The 24375-nt window shown below is 41.8% G+C and overlaps 1 protein-coding gene across 1 annotated transcript in view; it reads right to left on the bottom strand.

The window, feature by feature from the left end:
• Positions 1-8323: 8323 nt before the first annotated feature.
• The window catches only part of LOC138611436 (polypyrimidine tract-binding protein 2-like), a 28062-nt gene continuing 12010 nt past the window's right edge, over positions 8324-24375 (bottom strand). The window contains exons 10-17 of the mRNA XM_069684540.1: positions 23542-23619; positions 22040-22152; positions 18861-18894; positions 16596-16688; positions 15502-15618; positions 14090-14189; positions 13896-13973; positions 8324-10148 (exon numbers count right to left, since the gene is read on the bottom strand). Of these exons, the coding sequence (XP_069540641.1) occupies positions 10019-10148; positions 13896-13973; positions 14090-14189; positions 15502-15618; positions 16596-16688; positions 18861-18894; positions 22040-22152; positions 23542-23619 (743 nt within the window). The 3' untranslated portion in view covers positions 8324-10018. The remainder of the gene's footprint in view (positions 10149-13895; positions 13974-14089; positions 14190-15501; positions 15619-16595; positions 16689-18860; positions 18895-22039; positions 22153-23541; positions 23620-24375) is intronic.

Raw genomic sequence — 24375 nt, 5'->3', positions numbered from 1 at the left:
TATTCGTTTACAGTAAACGAATAATATTTCTGAGTTTAATAATAATAACAATAATGATAATAATAACAACAACAACAATAATAACAACAATAACAATAATAATTTTAGTTGCACTTCAGTATGATTATGATCTGTTGTGTCCTCTTTAGACTGTCGGACGCTTTTATATAAACACACTTGTGCAACTTCTTCATTTCTTCATGTAGATATCTGTATGATCATTTTATGATATTCCATCTGCTCTGATCGCGTTATCTCTTTGGCGTTTTGGCTGCAGCGCACATTAAGACCTCTCAACAATCTTAAATATAAAAAGGCAGACTGTATACGACGATGACTGATCCTTACTGGTTATCTAAACAGTTTGCACAATGTGTGCAGTTTTTCTTAAAAAGCCATCAGCAGCATGAATCTGTGTGGCATCTATAGCCTCCAGGTACTCTTTAATGCACAGCGCGTATTTTGCGCACAGCGTGCACAGCGGGATCTGAAGGTGAACTTGCCATTGTTTGGTATGAGCTGTTCCTCACAGACACCAGGTTTAAACAGTGAGATCATTAACACAGTAGGCTTAAACACATCTGTCTATGTGCAGGATTATTACAGGTAGTCGCAGTTCTCTGTCGAAGAAGCATGATTACGCACGTGACGCAACCGTTATAAATTTTAAACTAAGTTCTTAACTTTAAAACCTTATTAACATTTCTACTAAATTTATGACATAATTATAAGCTTTTCTGACTTAACCCGACATTTGGACTTTGTTCTTAACATTTCCATTTCACTTTTAAATATTTAAACGGTCAGGTTGATATCAGACTGTAAATTATGAGTATGTGGATATTATAAGCTTTATTTTGTATTTTACATCATCACAGATAAAGGTGTGGTATTTAGACAAAACGACTAAAACACTTGTCACTGAGCAGATTAGGCGCACAAAGTTATTGTCAGGTTTTTGATTTAAACAAAAAAGGTGAGGACCCAGATGCAGACTGAAATAATGGATTTAATAAACAAAAGGCAAAAATGCAAAAACAAAATCTAAAATCCAACAAAAGACAAAAAGGAAAATCAAAAGACACAGCAAAAAAACTTACAAACAAAACCAGGAACAGGGTAATCCAAGGAACACTAGGAAATCAGGGGAGGCATGAAGATAATCCAGAGTAAGGGACATAGACAAAACTCCAGAGAAGGACGACACAGGATAGACGACATAGACGCACGATGGATGACATAGACTCACGTACGATGGATCACAATGAACAGGCAACAAGACAGGGGAGCACAAAGACTAAATAAACTTAGGAGGTGAGGCTAATCAGACACAGGTGAGACAATCAAGGGGCAGGTGAAAACAATCAGGGCAGGGCACAGAATCAAACAGGCGGGAAAACACACAAAGGCAGGAAGTGGACCAACACGAGAGACAAGGTGACAAAGTAAAACAGGAAATGATCTAACCAAAGAGACACAAGTGAAATACTTAACTAAACAAGACTAAACACTGACAAGAACACAGAATAAACTAAATACAAAACTAAACAATAAGAACTCATGACAGGGAGACAAAGAGACAAGGTAACACAAGAAATGATAACTGAACACTGAAATACAAGACAAAAACATAACTAAACTAGATTGGCTCATGACATAACCCCCCCCTCAAGGGACGGATTCCAGACGTCCCAAAAAATAAAATGTCTGTGGTACCCTAACTAGGGTGGGTGGAGGGGGTCCGGAGGAGGGCCTCCGGGTCAAGAGTTCAGGGTACAAAGTTCAGTTAACAGCCAGGGGCTGAGGGGCAAAGTCCAAGCAAATGCCTTCAGGAGGGCGGCCGGGGGGCCGACCAGGCAAGCGAAGCAGATCAGGAGGGCGGCCAGGGGGCCGACCAGGGGAGCGAAGCAGATCAGGAGGACGGCCGGGGGGCCGACCAGGCAGGCAGATCCTCTCCGGAGGACGGGCAGGGGGCCGAGCAGGCCGACGGAGACTCTCCGGAGGACGGGCAGGGGGCCGAGCAGGCCGGCGGAGCCTCTCCGGAGAACGGGCAGGGGTCGGCCGGGCTGCCGACAGGGAACCAGGAGCAGGTGTCAGCCGGACCACTGACAGGGAACCAGAACCAGGTGCAGGTGTCGGTCGGATCACCAACAGGGAACCAGGAGCAGGTGTCGGCCGGACCACCGACGGAGAACCAGGAGCAGGTGTCAGCCGGACCAACAACGGGGAACCAGATCCAAGTGCAGGTGTCAGCCGGACCGCCGACGGGGAACTTGGAGCAGGTGTCAGCCGGACCGCCGACGGGGAACTTGGAGCAGGTGTCAGCCGGACCGCTGACGGGGAACCAGGATGGGAATCTTCCAGCTGGGCCACAGGGGGTGTCGGCCGGAACGGCGACGGGGAACCAGGATGGGAGTCCTCCTGCTGGGCCAGAGGGGGTGTCGGTCGAGACACTAACGGAGAGCCAGGAGGGGAGTCCTCCTGCTGGACCAGAGGAGCCATCTTGATCCGGGGAGCAGGAGTCGGCCGGGGAGCCGACTGGACCCGGGGTGCAGGAGTCGGCCTGGGAGCCGACTGGACCCGGGGTGCAGGAGTCGGCCTGGGAGCCGACTGGACCCGGGGTGCAGGAGTCGGCCTGGGAGCCGACTGGACCCGGGGTGCAGGGGTCGGCCTGGGAGCCGACTGGACCCGGGGTGCAGGGGTCGGCCTGGGAGCCGACTGGACCCGGGGTGCAGGGGTCGGCCTGGGGGCCGACTGGACCCGGGGTGCAGGGGTCGGCAGGGGAGCCGACCAGGACACAGGAGCAGGAGTCGGCAGAACCTCCGACCGGAACACAGGGACAGGAGTCGGCAGGACCTCCGACCGAAACACAGGAGCCGGCAGGACCTCCGACTGGAACACAGGGACAGGACTCGGCAGGACCTCCGACCGAAACACAGGAGCCGGCAGGACCTCCGACTGGAACACAGGGACAGGACTCGGCAGGACCTCCGACTGAAACACAGGAGCCGGCAGGACCTCCGACAGGAACACAGGGGCAGGAGTTTCTGGGGAGCTAGGCAGTGGAGGCTCTGGGGAGAGGGGCTGGGGAGAGGGGCGAGGAAAACGAGAGCCACGATGGCCACGTCTTTTCCTGGTGCCTCCGCGGGAGCCAGGAAAAATGGCCAAGCGAGTCCCCTTCCAAGGAGACTGTTCAAAATCATATTCCCCTCTCATTGCTCTAAAAATGTTCTGAAAATAAGTAATTTTAGCAAAACAATCCAAATCCTCAAAGTCTGCTGGATCCATGTTAGGCCTGTTCATTCTGTCAGGTTTTTGATTTAAACAAAAAAGGTGAGGACCCAGATGCAGACTGAAATAATGGATTTAATAAACAAAAGGCAAAAATGCAAAAACAAAATCTAAAATCCAACAAAAGACAAAAAGGAAAATCAAAAGACACAGCAAAAAAACTTACAAACAAAACCAGGAACAGGGTAATCCAAGGAACACTAGGAAATCAGGGGAGGCATGAAGATAATCCAGAGTAAGGGACATAGACAAAACTCCAGAGAAGGACGACACAGGATAGACGACATAGACGCACGATGGATGACATAGACTCACGTACGATGGATCACAATGAACAGGCAACAAGACAGGGGAGCACAAAGACTAAATAAACTTAGGAGGTGAGGCTAATCAGACACAGGTGAGACAATCAAGGGGCAGGTGAAAACAATCAGGGCAGGGCACAGAATCAAACAGGCGGGAAAACACACAAAGGCAGGAAGTGGACCAACACGAGAGACAAGGTGACAAAGTAAAACAGGAAATGATCTAACCAAAGAGACACAAGTGAAATACTTAACTAAACAAGACTAAACACTGACAAGAACACAGAATAAACTAAATACAAAACTAAACAATAAGAACTCATGACAGGGAGACAAAGAGACAAGGTAACACAAGAAATGATAACTGAACACTGAAATACAAGACAAAAACATAACTAAACTAGATTGGCTCATGACAGTTATTTGTAAGATATGCAGGGATACATCTCAGCTGTGTCGATGTTAAAGTAATAATTACAGGTCAAATCGACATGACTGAGCAATCAAGGCCAAATGAACCTTAAAGGTTAGCTGGTAGTCAATTGTGATGCCCAGGTCCGGACAGACTTAGTGGGTATGAGTTCAGTTTGTCCAAGCTGGATATTGATCTGTGGTTGCCTAGAGGAACTGGCTGGGATGACAAGGAGCTCAGTCTTGGATAGGTTGAGGTGAAGGTTCATCATGTCCTTTCATCCATTTAGAGATATCGGCAAGGCATGAAGGGATACATGCCAAGACTGTAGTGTCGTCTGGTGGGAATGACAGGAAGAGCTGGGTATTGTCATAGCAATGGTACGAGAAACCATGGGAGCGGATGATTGCACCAAGTGAGGTGGTATATATTGAAAAGAGAAGGGGACTGAGCACTGACCCTTGAGGCACCCCTGTGGATAAGCTGTGGGGTTGAGTGAGGGGTGAGTGAGGCGCTATTGGCTGGTGGCTGCAGGCTGAGTTGGTCAGGCTCAGAGAACTGATATCTGATGGAAGAAACCTTATTTGTGAAGAATGTGGCAAGCATGTCTGGAGTGAGCAGAGTGGAGGCTGGGGGAGGCGGAGGATAGAGGAGTGAGTTAAAAGCAGAAAACATTTTCCGTGCATCAGTGGCACCACAGATCTTGTTTTGATCTATGTTACTATATGATAGCAGTTATTTCAATTAAATACAGGCAAATATATATTATGTTACTTTTCAGTTGATAGTTTACCATTAACGATTTCCCTCTCCAGCTGAGCTGTCTCCATTGTTGTGTGACGTCAGAATTCTGATTCTCTGTGAAGTCGGGGTAGATGAATCTGCTCCAAGTTCTCAAGTAGGAACTCCGACTTTCAATGGCATTCCATAGCAATCTTTCTGGTTGGAGGTTGGAAAAACTTGAGTTCCCAGTTGTCTGGAACGCAGCGCAAGCCCATAATGATTGTAACATCTGTCTCCGCCTCTGTTCACCACCTCAGACCTCCACCTTTGTAGTATGAAGCCTTTGGCCCACTCGTGTACTGCAGGGTGTTTTTGCATTGTGCTTCCTGTAAAGCCATAGCATGCTGCTTGGCTTACCTAGAGCAGTGGTTCTCAAAGTGGGGTCCTAGGACTATTGGCCACCCCAGGTTTTTTTTCATAGGGGTGGCCGGAGATGGCCACAGAAAATCCTGGGGTGGCAAACCAAAACCAAAGTTATATACATATGTTGAAAAAAGCACCACCTCGCCACAGCCGGCTATGCATTTTTTAATTTTCTTTCACACAAACTTTAATGAAGAGCATAAGAAAAGTTATGATTTAAATTAATAGTACATAATATTGTACAATATTGTTGAGATTATGCAGGGCTTTCCACAAACATATGCAGTATTCAGCCAGTGGGGAAAAGTAGACAGTTAGGGGGTCTGGGGGCATGCACCCCCAGAGAAAAAATGTGGCTGTAAAAGCCCACATTTGTTGGCTTCTGGCTCATTTTAATGGCACTCTGATATTTATTATTACATATTTTTGTGATTTTGCTAACCCATTTCTAAACAGTGAGGGAATTATTTTAAAGTAGAATTATGCCTCTTTGGGTGGGCACAGAGTGCTAAAACACAAGTCTGTAAACAGGACTTTTACAGTGCATGATTATGGCCCCTGCTCCCGTGGACCCACAAGTGTTATGCTTTGTTTCTGACCAGCAGCTCGGAGGAGGAGAGGACCACCACGGTGCAATTTAAGTTTAAATCTAACAACCAGCGAAGCTGTTTCATTATGGCTATGCTACAAATTATATAGTAAGCTTCAAGAGGTAATTACATCAACTTAATATCCTGTGTCATTCAAACTCAAAATAAAATGTTAATAGGCTTAAAAGAAATTCAAGTTTTGGTAACTTGATTAATGTGGGACGACAACTTAATTTTTCTTCAGGATTTCAAGATTCCCACACACAAGACATGCCCCGGGCAAAAACCGTTAAGACTGTGTGAGGACCTCCATGAAAGACAAGGTGAGTATGTCACTCTATTTAGTCCTCTAAAACAGTCTGTGAGAAGTCCAACATCTGAATACAAAACCAAAAGTACACGAATTGCTTACTGGAATATATTCCAGTAGGCTATGTTAACTGTGTTAACAACGATAGGTTCAAATCTGAACGGTACCCGTCCCTAGTGCCACCGTAGGCAAATTGCTGTTTTACCAAAATTAGCAACCTTTAAACCGAGTTTTGATCTCTAAAAAGGTTGATTTGTTTCTTTTTGTCTTTCTTGCTCATTTAAAACAGTATTTCTTTAATGTCTACAAACCCTGCAAGAAAGATGTTGGTTATGATGTGGTATTGTAAATTATTTTGAATTTTTGTTACTAATGTCTATAAAACACTGAAGTCTGCTCTCTGCCAAATGTGCTCTTAGTGTGGATGCAGCGGTACGCAGCCGGTCGCTCAACAGCACTTTCGATTTCGGGACCTCTTTGTCATGGTCAAACGTCCGCTGACTAGAGATCAGCTCTTACAGCCTCAGTCCAACCTTTACTAATTATATACTGGCCCTGAATCTGCGGATCCGCTGAGCATTGACAGATCAGCGTTTGTCCTGCCTTATTATGTTGATTAACTTGACCAACTACCTATCAGATCTGGGGTGAGATTTCAGGGGTGACCGCGGCCGCCTCCTAAAATCTCCATTGTTTCCATAGCTTACACAACTTGCAAGCGCGCTGTTATTTTGAAAGGACACATGAAGCCCTCCTGCCGATCGTAAAATTCATGGCCCCCGTTGAAAAGACGTTCAAAAGTGAACGTTTTTTCAACGACTACATGAAGATGTTGATTTAACGTTATGTTAAGACCGTATTTCATCTGCTTCTGTCACAAGATTTATCACAAATTCACACACATTAACGGGAATTTTCATGTCACATAGAGGCAAAAATGAAGTGAGCAGTGCATCACAGTCACCAAGGGAAAAAAATTGAATAAATGGATGAAGTAGCCAGCATCCCACGATCACTGCGTTCATAAGCGCTCATAAGCTTAACCCCACCAGCATCTTACACACACTTGTACGTCAGGTATTAATCAACTATATCAGCATCTGCATTCATACCTGCACATGCGCAGTCTTCTTTTTTCTTTTGTGGGGAATGTTTAAAACTGCTCCCTTTATGATGTCTCTGAACCTTCTAGTTAACCTTTCATTGTTGTATGAAATATAAAATGTGTTGAAATGATGTCTTTGTATGAACCGGATTTCACCGACCGCTGCAAAATGATTTGGGAGAAATGCAGCTACAATCCTCACTTTTGTCACCCTTTCATTGCTAAAATGAACAAGTTATCAAAATCATAAAAGAAAAATGGGATTTTCTGACAGACCTGATTTCACCCTGTTTTCAAACACATTTCAGCGTTGAAATCCCGGTTGGTGCTCACTGGGGCGAAATTTGCTTCACATGACGTTTCAGAGGAAAAGGACGTCTCATGTCTCTTTAACAAATTCCCTCATGTCTCTCCATGCATCTCTGGTGGGAGGGACTAAGTGAGGGATGTATGGATGCAATTTAAGAGACTTGAGAAGAGACCATACTGTTTCCTGTTCTTAAGGAGATAAGACAGGAAGCATTTAAGCTCTTTCCTTAAGCATTTAGGTAGTTAGGCCGGTTCTTGATCTCCCTGTCACTTAAAGAGTAACTTCATCCCCAGGTCTGACCATAAACTCCACCCACTGCACGATATGAACACCAGCATTGATGCGTTTCATCAGAGTACAGCAATACAATTCAGATTAGAGTGCAGTTACTCTTTAAATACTTACTTGTAATTTGAGTCAGTTAGGAACCTTCCCTTTTAGACAAAAGCCTGGATGCAAACATTCCCTGATTTTACACACTGGACTTTCTTTAGGGCTTTAGGGCAAGTCAATGGAGATTTTTCTCATCCGTCCAAACCAGACCATAATAACTGAGGATTTGTTGTGTATTGTAAGGCTAAGGTGGAGGGCAGGAGTCGAGCATTAGGCAGCTGTGTCGAGGACTGTAGCCTCTGTATATGGGGTGCCTACTCCACCCACTGAGCTAAACCAGCACCCCAAACTTATAGCTTTTTAAGAGGGAATAGATTTGAAAAGTTCACTGATTAGTTTGTGATGCATCCTCATGGTGTGAACATGTAACCTGTTTTCATGTCTGAGAAGAAATGTAGACAGAATAGTGATAAGAGGAAAACTTGTAAAGTAAGAAAGGAGAGCAGAGAGACACATGCGAACAGAGTGAGAGAAGTTTATTGACAGGTAAGATATAGATGAGCACTGAGGCCTAACGTTGTTTAAACACACAAACATAATTTCACTTGGGCTCAATGGTAGAAAAGACACGTTTAATTTGGGCTACTCTGAAATCTTACCACGTGAGCTCAGGTAGAAAATGTACAACCTCTCCTAAAAGAATATCTTTACAGCTGTAAATAAGAGCCAGAGATGATTGGGGGGAAAAACACTTCTGAGATAACCTCAGCTGAACATGACCCGGTTTTCTTATGCTCATGTTTTTGGACAGACAGAGGACTTGAGAGACGAGGATCACCTCTATTTTAAAACAAGAAACAAAAGTATCTGTTTCTTCAGGTGTACAACATCGGATCAACAAAATAAAATAATTATTCTCAACATACAAATTAAATCTAGACCACAGGCAAAAGGCACATGAACTTTGGTCCCAAAAGGTCTCCTCCCAAAATCAGAGACCAAGACCAGAATCACATGTTGAAACCGCTAAACAGTCAGCATGGGCATCCTATGTACGTGTATATGTGTGTGCACCAACTGGGATGGGATTTAAACAGGAAAATATGGGTATCCAATTGTACTCGACGAGCATTAGTAATAATATTAAAATATTATTCCTGTTAAACATCAGCATATAAGCAGTATGATGAACTTGCTGCTTTTCTTAAAAAAATAATCAAATCAAACCCTGGATAAACTGTTGTTCTGGCTTAATGTTCGCCTACAGGAATAAGAGCAAGATATGATGCCAATTAACAAAAGCTGTATTGTGTGAACAGAACAAGTAGTCTATTCCTCTAAGAACTTCTCACTGCTGAAGTCCTTACAACTTAGTTACATCTAGTATAAAAACTACATGTAAAGTTATCCTGCATGGTGCTGCAAAATTGCTGAAATGCCTACAAAGTAAGATTGCGTGGTGTTAATGTAAAACAGATGTAACTCACATTGCAGATGAGGAGAGGACAGCATGAATCAAACTTTAACCATTGCTGACAACCCCATCCACTCCTGTATACGTGCAGTGTCTAATGTAAAGATAATTATTTTTAATTTGATAGGTCAAAGGTGCACAGATGAACAAGATTACAATCAGAGGAGTTAACCAGCACACTGACAATGAGTGTGTCAGAAACTGCACTTTTATTTGAAGTCTGTTTCACCAGCATCAGTGACGGCTGTGGTAGTGCGTGATCAGAAATGTGCTCTGTTGCAACTTTAACCTCAAACAACAGTTATGTCACAGTGTGCGATTAACTCTGGTGTTACACTTGAAAATCAGCAGCAAGCTAAACCCCTGGAGGTCAACATAGATATGGCTGACGTTTACTGTTTAGTTGCTCTTTAAGGTTACATTTGTGGAAAGCTGGAATTTCTTCACTCTGCAAACTACCTTTGGGTTAGAACTGACATGTGCTGGGCTTCTACAGGTCAAGAACATGTAATAGGTTGAATTTTCCAAATATTGAACTTAAAACAATTTCAAATGTTGTACTTCAATGTACTTAGAATTTTAAGCTTTGGAGGTTGGAACACATTTCAGTTATAAAATATTGTACTACTTATTTTAAAGGTTTGGGGATAGTGCACAAGAGGTTAACAGAAAATGTTGAGACATATGGTCGGGACTTCCTCGCTCGTCATAGATCTTAAGGTTTAGGAGTCAGGGGTTAGAGTTAGATGGTCGACTTTGAAAAAGAAACTTTCAGATGGTGATTCCCTCCCATGTCATAGTTGTGAAGATCCATTAAAGCCTGTATTGCCTCCTCGACTGATGACATCTGGATCAGAGACATCTTGCGGTCCCTGATGAAGGAAGACCAGAAACAGTTTAGCAGTTGTTAAGCATAGTTCCTGTCTGTCTGCATTGTGTTTACCTTTGGGGAGGTAAGCCCAGAGCTCATCTTTCATGTACAAAGTACAGAGAGATAAAAGTAATGTTCCTTAAATCATTACATCCTTTATTATCAAAAAAAATCTTCTGTTAAATTGTATGAAAGCCTAAAATGATAGTACTTAGAGAAAATATTTTATTAAATATTAAACATTAAATATTAAATTTAAAGTGCACAATAAAAACGGACAGAGTTCAACGACCAAAAAGACAGCGAAGGAATAGCTTCAGTTTGACCAAAGACTAAAGGTATTTGAACTTGTTTATTGTGTAGCAGCTCTTCTTGAGGTTAAGTCCTGGATGGGCCTGGCTGCATCTCTACAATGTAGTGATATTACATGTTTGGCAAAACTAGAGGTGAAGCACAGTCTGTGGCATTGGACAGAGGTCAAACAGGCATCCTCAGGCAGGGGAGGGGTGCTCCAGAATCATTGCTTGTTTCTGACCAATGCAGTTGTCATTTTCAGGTTCATCACCAAGGATGTGTCACTAGTAAATGCACTTCAGTCCATGGGCATGTTGGTCTTTAAATAAGGGGTGGTCAGGATAATTGGTGACACTTCTCAGGCAGCAGAAGGTGAACATGCCTTAGACCAACAAAAACCTGCTCATAAGTCTACTGCACTGTATTTTCCTAATATCGAAAAGGGCTTTAATTTTGTGTGTTCCTTTTGTTACATACACGTAGATACAAGGATACACAGCAGCGTTTTTACTCCTCCCTTAAATAACAATATGTTTTCTGATATACAGTGGAATATAGTGGTTGTTGGGATCAATGACTGTATGAAAGATGGACGATGTGTCTCCACCTCCTCTAATTGTACAAAAGTGAAGCCAAAATGCCCCCCCCAGCGGGTGCAGCCATCTTGCACTTTTGGAGCCAGATTCTGCTCATTAGCGATCGACTGGTGGAGTCGTGGTATTCACGTCCCGCCTCTTCCTCTAATCAAAACACACATTTAACTTGGAAAGCAAAGATCCCTCATGTCAGCACAGTTAACAGCAGAACAGCCTCTTGTGTTGGTCTGCTGCAGATATGGAAAGTTCAACGATTGTAACGTCTCCTCTTGCCGTTCCTCCTCTGTTCTACTCTGCTACTGGGAAAAGGCCAGCTGCTGGAGCCGAATCTGTCAACAGAGCTGTCAATCATTGGACCCCTTTTTAAACATTAAATAACTAATTAAAACTAAACTTCTCCAAAAAAATGAACACTTGGACATACATTGATAATAACTAGCTGTATTGACAAAAACCTTGTCCTAGAAAAGTGTATTTGACATGTAAATTAATTTTATAGTTTGACTCATGTCCCACCTGTTAACATGGAAGAGGCGGGCTTTATGACCTATACTGCAGCCAGTCAGCAGGGGGCGATAGAGATGTTTAGACTTCACTTTTGGAGAGCAGTCATGTTATCCATCCGTTTATACAGTCCATGGTTGGGACAGAGGACTGGGACAAGGCAAGCTTTATTGTACCCTGTCTCCTGGTATCAATTTACTGCTTTCTGCATTGTCATCAGCTGAAGGGAAGAACCCATGTGATTCGAGTCTGATCTATTAAGCTAAAACTGCCATGTAAATAGCCATACGCTTGCATGCAATGGAGGAATGGGAGATGCCACTGCGATTGGTTCAATTATAAAATGTTCCCCCTCCAATTTGATACTTTATAAAGGCACTTGCGCCATGTGCTTTAGACCAAGTGCTATAACGTGTACGTAGGGCCCTCTATGTTCAACTCCCTTCTTCAAGTCCTTCAAAATATCTTTGCAACTACAGAGCACAATCCTTAGTGGTTCTAAAGCAAGTTCAAAAAGTAGTGGTCTTAAAGGGAACCCTTGAAGAGTTCCCAGAAGAAAAGCTGAAGGGTTGTGACTTTTTAGTGTTGAGAGGATGAAAGCAGTCACGCGTATGTATAATATTGTTTTTTTCCAAATGAAATGGAATAAGTTGGTCCAGAGACTGCTTTTTCTGACATTCCAGACAAATACACCTTCTCCAGGAGGTCAAATGGGAGTGGCTGCTTTAATAATCAAATAAATTAAGTTTGATATTGGGATGACTGATGGTAGGACGTTCTCTACTGGCCAGCTCTTTAGCAAAATGTTCACATAAACTATGATTCAGAGTCAGAAATACTTTATTTATCCTCAGGGCAAATTTGTGAAATTGTGAATCATTTAATGATGCTGGAATTTTACTTCTTCTACAAATTAGCCAGCACTAAACTTATCTGAGGTGAAAGCAATGACCAGAATGAATATAATGTTTTGCATGTAACCTGGCATTTTTTCAGATTTAATTGAAGAGATAGATCACGGTTGCCGTTGTCCGGTAATTGCAGATTTTTTACTGTTAAAGTCTGTTAAAGTCTGACATATTAAAGTCCCCCGGTCATAATGTCCGGTGAAAATAATAGCCTGTATTTTCAACAAAAAAAACAAAACAGATTCATTATAGCTCCGTCTTTAACTTAGCTTTGATTACAGCCTGCATTCGCCGTGGCATCGTATTGAAAAGCTTAAGCAATGTCACAACATTTATTTCCATCCGCATTCATTTTTCACCAAGATCTTGTATTTAGGATGGGCAAGTCGGGCCGCTGCGTAAAGTCTTCTCCAGCACATGCCAAAGATTCTCAATGGGGTGAGGGTCTGGACTCTGTGGTGGCCAGTGGCCAATCCATTTGTGAAAATGATGTAATAATGCGTTGGACAGTTCTAAACCCTAATTTTAGTAGTTTCAGCAATCTCCTTAATTGTTTTCTTTTCTTGATGCAGGCCAATAATTTGACCCTACTAAAACAGAGTAATGTCTTTTCCATGATCGCAGGATATGTCTCCCGACATGGTTGGTTAAGAAATGAGAAGCTACTCACTGCATCGGTTAGAGTTAAATCACTTGTTGCCAGCTGAAACATATTAATAACTGCAGTAATTATCCAATTACCTATTTGCTTAGTTAAATCCAGGTGGTGGCTTTTTTTTGGCCAATATCTGAACTCCATAATGAACTACACTCCCTCAGGGAGAAAGAGAGAGTGTGCATTCATATGGACAGCGTGGACGCAGAGCAATAAGTGGTCATTTGAGCATGAGACATGTTGTTCGCTGTATACATTTCTGTTCAGTGAAGAGTATGAACTGAACTGTAGACTTAAGTCCTTGTTTACAATGAGAGAGTGATGGCTGTCTCATAATAATTGACCATATTTTCACCCATTTGTCCGTAACATTGAAAGCTTGTAGGACACGTGGACCGGCACGGAAACCCTGGATAGATGCAAGTTATTTGCTTGCTGGCTCAAAACTTCTGGGCTAAAGTCCTCCCTTCTGATTCCTCACTGTGAACCAAAATGTAGTTTCCAGCAAGCTAAAGGAACCTTTAAGTCAGCCACTCGTCCACTGTAAAGCCAGCCACCAAGTCTTCTGTCCCCAAATTTGCTACTCTGCAGCTATTTGGAGGCAAACTTGGATAAAGGAAGATAAAAGTCCAACATATGTAACACCGTGGTTGTGAAATAAAGGAGTGAATAAGTGAAAAGAGTAAGAGTGGATGGGAGCCCAGGTTCTTAACTTCCACTCGATGACAGGACATGAAGGATAGTTAATAAATAAATGAGTTAATAAAGATCCATATTACAGTGCTACCTACTGGAAGAACTTGAAGGCCTTCACGGTTCCTCCACTGTTAGAGAACAGAAGACGTAGATCATCCTCTCCAACACCATCCCTGCACATAAGACAAACTTCATCAAATAAAGAAAAACTATTATTGTCTTCAAGAAAAGTCTTATGAAGCCAAAACGATTACGACGTAATTTGATCAACTGGTGTTGGTTGTACTACCGGATATTGGAGAGGTGAAGTGTTGCAGAGGGTGGAAAGATGTTCTGGAAGTTTTTGGAACCTGGTTTCTTAAAGCGATGGAGCGGGGAGCCAGAAAAATCTGTCAGATGAAAACACAGTATTGACATGGTTGTTCAATGTAACAGTGTACAACAACTGTGAATTATTCCTCAGAATTCTATTAATACTACTATCATTAGAACACTGGCACTATATAATAAAGCTTCAGCCTAATCTATAAAAGACAAATAAACTTAAAGAAAACTGCTGTGATATCCCCCGACCCTCCAGTCTGGGATCAGGATACGCTGGCTGCAGAACTCTGCTGAGCTTAGTTCTGTTTCACTGCACAGATTTTTGACCTTATCAAACTTTGCAACCTTCAGACCCATCACATGGAATGATTATTAGACTTCACGCAGCTCCTTCTGCAAACACAAATGGCTGTTGTTTATTACTATATCAGTTAACCAGATGAAGGATTTTAGTGGAATGTCTGGATCTTAAGTTAGAAATGTATCTTTTCAAGGCCAAACTGTTCTGCCATTATTTCTCCCGTCTGTATAAAATGTACCGAGGCAGAATTGGGGGTTGTGGGGTATAAATGGGGAGCCAACAGTGTGTGACTGAAGGCATCCTAACCCTTTAAAAGAGCTGAGCAGCTAAAAACCTCATTTTATACATGAAACAGCTTTTATCAGTGAGGGCAGTTGACTTCTACAAAGTCTTTCTGAGATTTAAAGATTAATGCTGTTAATGAAACATGTACAAATCCTCGGGGATCTCACATTGGGACACGGTTTTTGAGGGATATAGTGCAATGATGGCTTTATATTGCTATATTTCCATAAAGAGTTGTAATGGGGTCTGTTGCCTCATAGTCAAAAGGTTGGTAGGTTCAGAGGTAGTGGGCCTTTCTGTGTGGAGTTTGCATGTTCTCCCTGTGCATGCGTGGGTTCCCTCCGGGGTCTCCGGCTTCCTCCCACAGTCCAAACACATGCTCATTAGGTTGACTGGTGACTCTAAATTGCCCGTAGGTGTGAATGTGAGCTTGACTGGTTGTCTGTCTCTATGTGTCGGCCCTGTGATTGACTGGCGATCAGTCCAGGGTATACCCCGCTTCTCACCCAATGACAGCTGAATCCCTGAACAGGATAGGCAGTACAGATAATGGATGGATGGAGTTGTAACGGACCTGTGAGTAACTGATCTGAATTTTGACAATTTAAAAAGCTGAATTAACAACATCAAATCAAATCAAATTTTTATAAAGTTATCTGCAGACACTTTACAGAAAGAGCAGGTCTAGACCGACTCTTTGACAGTCGCATCACAACACAACATCACAACTTAATGAATCATAAGCTGTTTCAAAGAACAAAGCTTCTTTCAGGATGCAGAAAACATCTTACCTTTAGTGAGTAACTGGTCATCCAACCCTTCTCTGGGCAGCGCCACAGTTTGATGTTTTGACAGCGTCACTCTCATCACTTTACCAAACACCTTTTGACCATTCAAGTGGCTCATTGCTACAGGTGAGGAAGCATAGAAATATTGGGAATGGATAAGTATAAAAGTATTTTCACCACAGCCTTTTCACATTGTATGATATAATGCGTCAGGGTTGATACATTATAGCATCAATCATATCACTTCCATGGTTGCAAACATAGACTGTATAAAAAGATGGGTAACATGACAGCTCCCTAAAAGTGAAGCCAAACCCTCTCTATCGCCCCCTGCTGACTGGCTGCAGTATAGGTCATAAAGCCCGCCTCCTCCATGTTAACAGATGGGACATGAGTCAAACTATAAATTCCAAATACATGTCAAATACATTTTTCTCAAACATGGTTTCTGTCATTCCAGCTAGTTCCTTTCATGCTGATTTATGTCCAAGTGTTCATTTTTCTGACAAGTTTATTTTAATTAGTTATTTGATGCTGTAAAAATGATGATTGACAGCTCTGCTGACAAATTCGCCTCCTGCAGCCGATCTGTTCCGGGTGAGCAGAGTGGAGGACGATCCGCGAGTGGAAACGTAACTAAAACAATCACTACAGTCATTGAAGTTTCCATACCTGTGAACGTTAACCTCAGACCAACACAAGAAGCTGTTCTGCTGTTACACACGCGGGCGTGTGAGATCTTTGCTGTTTTTTCAGTAAGTTAAGTGTGTGTTTGGGTTAGCGGGAGTGGCTACGGCCGCTTCACTCGCTGATCTCTACTGCACAGACTCTGGCTCTGTATGACGTCACCATCGCAAGATGGCAGCGCCTATCACAGGGGCTACTTTGGCATCAATTTCATACAATGGGAGCAGATGGAGACGCGTCGTCCATCTATATATACAGTCATTGGTTGCAAATGGCACAGTAGACACCTTGATTCTAAAGTAGCAAATGGACTTGATTCTTCTATTTATGTAATAATATATACGTATATATCTTTAATATTATTTTTCAGTCCAGTAGTGGTGACTAACATTGCTAAGATAAAAACTCACCCAGCTGGGCCTGGTTGCCATCAGACAACTGTATCAGAGCGCTGTCCTTTTTGTTGTAGAGGATCTTCACCCTCTGAACATCACCATAGACTCCTGAAGGTAGGGAGAGAGTGAAAAAGATAGCAAGAGAGGCAGACCAAAAGAGTGAAAAAAAGAGAGCAGGGTGGAGTAGAAGATGAGTAGGAGGGCAGTACAGACAGAGCAGAAAAGATGGAGCACACAAAGATAAAAGAAGGAGAGGTGTGAAGGATGGAAGGAATAAAGTTAGTGCAAGAAAGACAAATGAAAGGAAAAGATGGAATCTTCCCATTTGACTTCCACTAGAAATTCAATCAAAATGTTTCTGTATAACCAAGAGCTTTTTATGACTGTCAACCAGTGAGAAAAGTCAGACATGTGAAACTTTTTTGCATCTGGCTGAATTCTGAGCGTTACGACTGACCAGTGTGTGCATAGTTCAGTAATCCAGCCTGAAGAATGGTGATTGGTGTAGGGAAAAAAGACATTTTAAAAAAACCTCTTAAAAGACATGCACCAACCAAAGACTGATGTGTGTACAGCAAATGCAAAAAGGCGGCCTATGAAAGTTCTTTCTAGGCTTATACGCAGATAAATGTACACTTTGTGAAAGTGACCCTGTAAGTCCTGGGGTAGCTAAATCTGGACCAATAACTGTAAGGACAAATATGTTAATATTACTGGGCTGGTTGACAGTCTACTTCTTAGTTTAGGTGACCGAGCTGCAGGTAATCCCGACTGCCAAGTTGTAGAAAATGGAAAGGTTGACTATCACTGCGCTTGATAAATACAAAATCTGGAGAAAAAGGCAAAAGAAAGGAAGATATGTGAAGGTTTGACTGTCATGATCATCTTAAAGATTTGTTTATTGGCATTTTGCCTTTATTATATAGGACAGCTGAAGAGAGACAGGAAATGTGGGGAGTGGAGAGTTGGGGTAGACATGCACCAAATGGATCGGCAGACCGGGAGTTGAACCTGCGATCGGTGCGTGGAGTGTCTGTAGCCTCAAGACATGGGGCGCCTGCTCTACCAACTGAGCTAAACCAGCGCCCCTGTCATGATCATCTTAACCAATAATGTGGTGAGAACATAAACACTAACAATCCACTTGTCACTGTATGTCATGTTAATGCTTCAGAGTTAAATATTTAAAAAACATCCATTTTACCAGACAGTCCTCTCACAGAACAGATGCTGCTGGAGATTTTGTGTAAACTTTGTTTGAGGGAGAAGAGTTGATGTTCTTTTTGGTCTTTGTATAAATACAATAAAACAAGCAAAATGAGAAAAAGAAGGTTCAAAAGGTTTTTTTTGTTTACATCACATCAAATTGTTACACTAAATACATAATGGCACCAAACTCTACTTCAAAATGTATCCGCTTCACGTGAGATGGTAACACCAGCTTATATGGTGAAGCAGCTCTTGGCAGTGAGATTTGGAGGTTTCAGACCACACATTTAAAATTAAATGTGTTGGAAAAAAATAAGGGTACATTCAAGTCTGTAGTTAGGCTCCCATATGAACACAAGTAACATTGGTAATCATTCCTCCTGCTCTTGCTGGCCAATAAAAGATCCCTTCCTTATACACTTTCAATAGAAGTGATTGAGGTCCAAATCCACAGTGTCCTTCTCTCTTTATCTGAGCCTTATGAGGCTTCAGCTGTAGGAATCACAAAATTAAGGTGATATCTTTCAAACAGGTACTCTTTTTGACTTTACCCTGAAATGTCTGTTTTGCTAGAAAGTGCCTCCCTATTGGATCACAGTAACGGGATAGTAAAGAAAGAAGGGGGAAGGGGGGGATTTATACTAAAACAGCTATAACTTATGCCAAGCCCAGAACATGAGCTCCACTCAGTCGCTAATCGCACCGCACTGAGAGGACTCCCGATGTGGTGGAATTCTGACAGAAGGCCCAATATACTGCGAGGAAGTGTGTACGTTTAGTCTTTTGTATGCATTGATGCGAGTTTTGACAACCTACGATTGATTTGTTGTGTCTTTGTTCTCATCAGTTTGAGATAAGCTGACCAAACAGACAATCTTTCAGACTCACTTCTCTTCCAGTGTAGAAACAGTAGAGCATTTTAACTCTGTAATGAAACATATTATAGGGGAGAGGCTTGGAGGTACAGAAAGATATAGAGGAATTGTGTCTCCACGACATCACTGAAGAAAGTGAACAAAATTGGATTAACAGAGAGAGTTATACAGATAGAATAGTAGAGGTTGAACATACCGAAGAGGGTAAAGAGACTTTGAGGCGTGACCATCTTTAGAGAGAGAGACCGCAGAGCAGAGGACAGGAAGAGGAGGAGCAGAGGAGGAGGAAGAGGAGAGACGCAGGTAGAGATCAGACCGCCCAGCGTTGGACGAGGGGGGGAGGGTGGTGGTTTCCATGATGATGTGGGGTGGAACAAACATTGAAGGGCATATGGGGTTGGGGAGGGGGTCAAAATGGCAAAGTTAGTCAGGTTAAACCAGATAAAGTTAAAAGTGGAAATAAAAATTGGGGTAAGCATATGGGGGGGGGGGTATATACAACATTAAAGGATATATAGCCAAAAGGAGAAAAAAAAGGAAACGTGAGTCGGGCGGGAGGAGGGAAGAAAGGGGATTGGGAAGGGAGAAAGGAAGAGAGGAGGACAAAAACCAAAGCAGAGGTCAGTAAACAGAGCATCAGTGGAACATCAACGGCGTCTGAATGACTGCTAGTTGGATTTCAAACACACACACAATCACACATACACGCACACAAACACACACACACAAACTCTGCTGGATGCATTTATCAGTTAGGAAAAGAAAGGATGGGAGGGAGGTAAGAAATAAAAAAAATGTAAGGATTGAAAAAATGTAGAAAGCATAAAAAATATAACTGAATGAAAGAGTGAGAGGCAGGAGATTTCAAACATCAAGGGGCCAGTACCATGACAGAGATGGCCAACCAGATCACATCAACTTGAAACAACAGGTGCCATAAGGACTGTGTTCTGTCAAACATGTGTAAAGGAAATGCACAGACACTGGGCCTCATTCACAAACTGTACGTACGCACAAATCTCTGCTTAAACCGTGCGTACCAACGTTTGACACATCATGTTGTTCTTACTTGAGTTTGTTCGCACTCTGCGAACAAATGTAGAACTTCCTCAGACCAGGTGTACGCACAAATAATGAAGGACCGGTTTCTCAGACAATGTAAACACACACCCTTATAACTTATTGCACGGCATGTTAGAACTATTCATCTTAAAAAAGTCTTTAATAGACAACAACAATTAAAACTGTGAATTTACTATTGCATTGACCTAATTTAATTGTTAATTCTAATAAATTAATTGTTGCAATGAGCATTGCTATTTTCATTTGAATAAAATGTTTTGTTTTGTTTTCGGATTGACTTGTACTTGTTCATTACAAAACAACACTTTAAATTATGAAATTAATTACCTTAAGGAGACGATTCTTGTTTATATCATCACTTACAGAGAAATGGGGGTGTGGTAGTATGCAGATTGCAGATTGTGGATTGCGTTTATCAATTTAGAATGATTCTTTTTTTTTAGATTATTTTCTTGGCTTTTTATGCCTTTATTTTTTAGAGAGAGGACAGTGGATAGTAGCAGAAATGGGGAAGAGAGAGCGAGGATGATAAGCGGCAAAGGGCCAAGGGCAGGAGTTGAATCTGGGACTGCCGCATCAAGGACTATAGCCTCTGTATATGGTTACCGATTTAACCGCTGAGCTAAACCGGCACCCAATTTAGAATGATTCTGATCCACTAACAAACGCGCGGTGGTGACAACAAAATTGTCCAGTGCTCATGTGTCATGAATCCGACGGTGATTTTAAGTATGCACTTATTTTGTGTGCAGATTAAGAACATTTCTACGCATATATTAGTGAATGAGGCCCAATGAAACTTTACCAGGACTTCTTAAGTTAAAGTTAGACAATTCTGTTGGAAAGCCTTGAAGACATTTATCAAAATAGGATGCATGCAAGTTTGACATATTTCTTTTAATTTAGCAGGATGTTCAATATTGCACGAGTTCTGTGACCTCACAGAAAAAAGCAATTCTGAATCAGTTTGAATAACACGGTCAGACCATTGCTGAAGAAAGAGTATTAGTTTGACATGTAAATTGACACAAAGAAAATTCACAGATATCCTGACCTCCACAATTCTTTACCTATTTTTCAACGTGAAACAGGTCATTGTAGTTGGACTTTCTTTTCCATGCCTTCCAGTCATGGAGGTTAGTGGGATAGTTTGATGGCCCTTGCACTTCAGAAAACAACTTCAGAAAGATTGGAACAGTGCTCATGTTTTTGCCTTTGTTTTGAGTTTCTTTTGCAATGCCACCAGAAAACAGGGTAAGTGCACTACATGGAAATAACTGAAATCTTAATATTGATGTTAGTCTGTCCTTTTGATGACGATATTGTGAACGGATGCGACTGAAAAGCAGTTCTCTTGATTTAACACTCAAACAACAAATTAAACTACCACCTAGCCACTACATTGTAATGTGCAAACTCTACGGCGCTGCTGCTCTCAAGCTGATCGGTCAGCAGAGAGAACTAAGTGTCAAGTGTGAAAGCCACCAGTCCAACAGGAGAAAGAAAGACAGACATGAGTAAAGACAGAGGTGGAGTACTCAGAAACAGTTAACACATACTGTAGATAGAGAGATACAGATAAAGGGTGCAGCAGGTGCAAATCTCATCTAATTAGAGAACAAACTAAGGTTTGATAGAAAAACTGAAAAGTAAAGTATAAGAGGATAGAGGTTTATGAGTGTTCAGTTTAGAAAACACCAAAAGACTTCAAAAACACAACAGAACCTCAACAATCTAATATAGACAGATCATTCGCTCAAACATAAAGTGAACATTTAGGACCTGTGACAGCCCACGAGGTGCAAAAATGATTCTGGAGAATCTAAGCTTTACACGTACACACACATAAAAAAACAACAAGAGGTAATTCTCAAGGTTGCCGCTCCAAGTGAGTAAGCAACGTCTGCATTTTGTTATGTACAGGTGCAAAAAGCTGCTGCATGTTCTGTCTGATACAACTGTTAACACTGACGGCAGTCATCTGAATCAGTTTAAAAAGTCCTTCAAACCAAGTTACCAAGAAAAGTCATTTGTAGCCAAATACTTGTGTGAGGATTATCTGCAACATTACCTCGGGATAAGGAACACCTTTAACACAATATTTCACTTTTTAATGCTCTAAAAGTGTTGACACTTAATAGTTGACAGACCTACAGTCTGCTTGGAAGTTGCATGAGTCAATCCCACACCCACACAGTAATTCACATTACCAATTCAAGAAAATTATTCAGCTGTGTTTTGTAAGCAGATATTGCAAATACTAATTCAAATGTATGGTTATGGTTACTGTACCTCTTCATTTAGATTGGATGCCAACAGGACTCCTGACACTCCGGAACCAGACAGAGCAACACGGCCAGCAGCTGCTGCCGCCGCCGCTGCAGCGCTCAGTGGACTAATGGCTCCTGATAGAAAAGCACGGGACAATAAACATGTCAAATATGTAATACAACAGCAGAAAAACTACATAAAGATGTGAGAATGTTACATAAGCCCTTTTCACACATGAACTCCACACTATTTCCAGACAGTCAGGTCCTCACATTGTCCAGACTCGCCCTTTTACACATGTCCCACACAGCGTGAGGTTGTTTGTGTCATACACATTCTGATAACTGGAGATAGTCTGTTTGCTTAAGGTTAGGGGGGGCACCTGGCTAGAGCAAGCAGGAGGAGCAGTCTGCTGTAATGGTGACTAGAACATGTACAAGGATGTATCAATAACATAAGCACAATAGTGGACAACAATATACAGGCGAGCAGTAGAGAGTAAAAAGCAGAAAACTAAAATCTGCATCAACTGATTTGGAAATTTGGCTTCTTACAATTGTCACGAGTGTAGTTTGTGTGTAATAGGGCTATAAATGCATCAGATGAATAAAACATGGACTGTTAAGATTAATACTAAAAGGACAGAAATATTGTACACAGAACTATTTATATACACAAAACTTTCTGTAAACAGAAGGGTTAAAACTGTGAGCTCAACTACCTGTACTTTTCTGTGCCAATACACACAGAAAGAGTCTTTTCCAACAGAGGTCCTTTAACACTAGACATGCTTGGAAAATTGTGAACCTATCTTGAAAGCAAAGATATTCTAAATCTGGATGACACAGAACAAAAATCTCAGAAGTCAGAGGAAAATGTTTCAGAGTCCAGAGAGCGGGAGCAGCATCCCTCAGCTGCTCCTTGGCTAAAGATCTGGTGCTGACAGGGGAGCTAGGCAGGAAAGACTCCTTCATTTCACTGTGACCAGGACGCACACCTTTACTGTCCCTGACTGTGTGGGACTGTGTGGATGTTTTCACAACACATGCAATGAATGATCTAAACTAAATAAATAAATATAGGTATACATGAATATTGATTGGCCTGCACATGTTAGTGATTGTGTGAAACAGCTTTATTCATTAAGTTGTACAAGCTGATTAATGGCAACTAGCTGGAGAAGCAAAAGGTTAACTTACTTACAGGATTGTAAAGAACAATAGTTTCTGTTTGACCAGGTTTAAGGACAAGCAGGGACATGTACAATAAAAATGAGCCATATAAAACTGCCGTTTACACATCCACTTACAAAATGATTTTAATGAAGGCTTATAGTAACCCATCCTAATGGCACTATTTAACCCTCCAATAATTAAGCTGTAGTTTTAACTAACCACAGAGGGAATTGAGAGAAAACCTATATTTCATAACTAAAGCAGGATATTCAGGCCAGCAGCAGGAGAGAAAAAAACAGAGACAGGGCAATGGAAAGACAGAATTAGGACAAATGAAAGGATAGATACCTCCACCCTGCGTGAGGGAGAGAGAAGATGAGTAACCTCCTCCACTAGAGTAGGAAGCTAGCGCTCCAGATGGGGTACCTACAAGACAACGACAACTAGATTTATACCACAAAACACTCGAACCAATCACCAATCTGAGGGAACCAATGACCATGTTAGTGACATATTTTAACTTAATGAGTATTAAACCATAATAAGTACATTTTGAAAAATATATCAGATCTAAAGCTCAGCATTTATTTATGTGATTTTATGACGGAGGTGCAAGAAACTAATTGACATTTAGTTCCACTATAGTTAAAATATGTTTTGATAGCATACCAATATACAAAAACACAAACACAATACAGACACATTGTCAACACAATTACTGCATTCTGATTTGACTGCATTACGTGTCATTTGGTCTATTATGTCATTTTTAATGCAAAGCTGACACTGTTTGAGTCATGAACATTCATAAAGACTCATTCATGTTCATGACAGGTGCCATGTCATGGTTTTGAAGGTGTCATGTGGGTCTTATGCACACCCCTTGTGTTACCAAGTTACCAGGTTGTATCTGCTCAAGCTGCAGGTTATCAAACTGGATTCAAGGCAAAGTCTGGCATGCCACAGGGACAATTCCTGTGCAGACTGCTGTAGTTATAGCACAACGTAGCGCTCTGTAGCCTTCAAATATGACAAAAGCGGTACACTGTAATTTTCGCTACCTAATCAAATGTTACTATTTGCACAGAAAAGTACAGGATAGCTCAAGCATAATGTAGCAGACAAGATAAAAGCTCCTTTTGGCCCATACAAATGCCTCAGATATTGAATACTACATTAATG

This window comes from Semicossyphus pulcher, unplaced genomic scaffold (genome assembly GCF_022749685.1).
Source record: "Semicossyphus pulcher isolate SPU_LCO1_2020_fin unplaced genomic scaffold, fSemPul1.0.p SCAF_7, whole genome shotgun sequence".
In the NCBI taxonomy this organism is placed as follows: Eukaryota; Metazoa; Chordata; class Actinopteri; order Labriformes; family Labridae; genus Semicossyphus; species Semicossyphus pulcher.
This window is presented reverse-complemented; position numbering and strand designations above follow the sequence as displayed.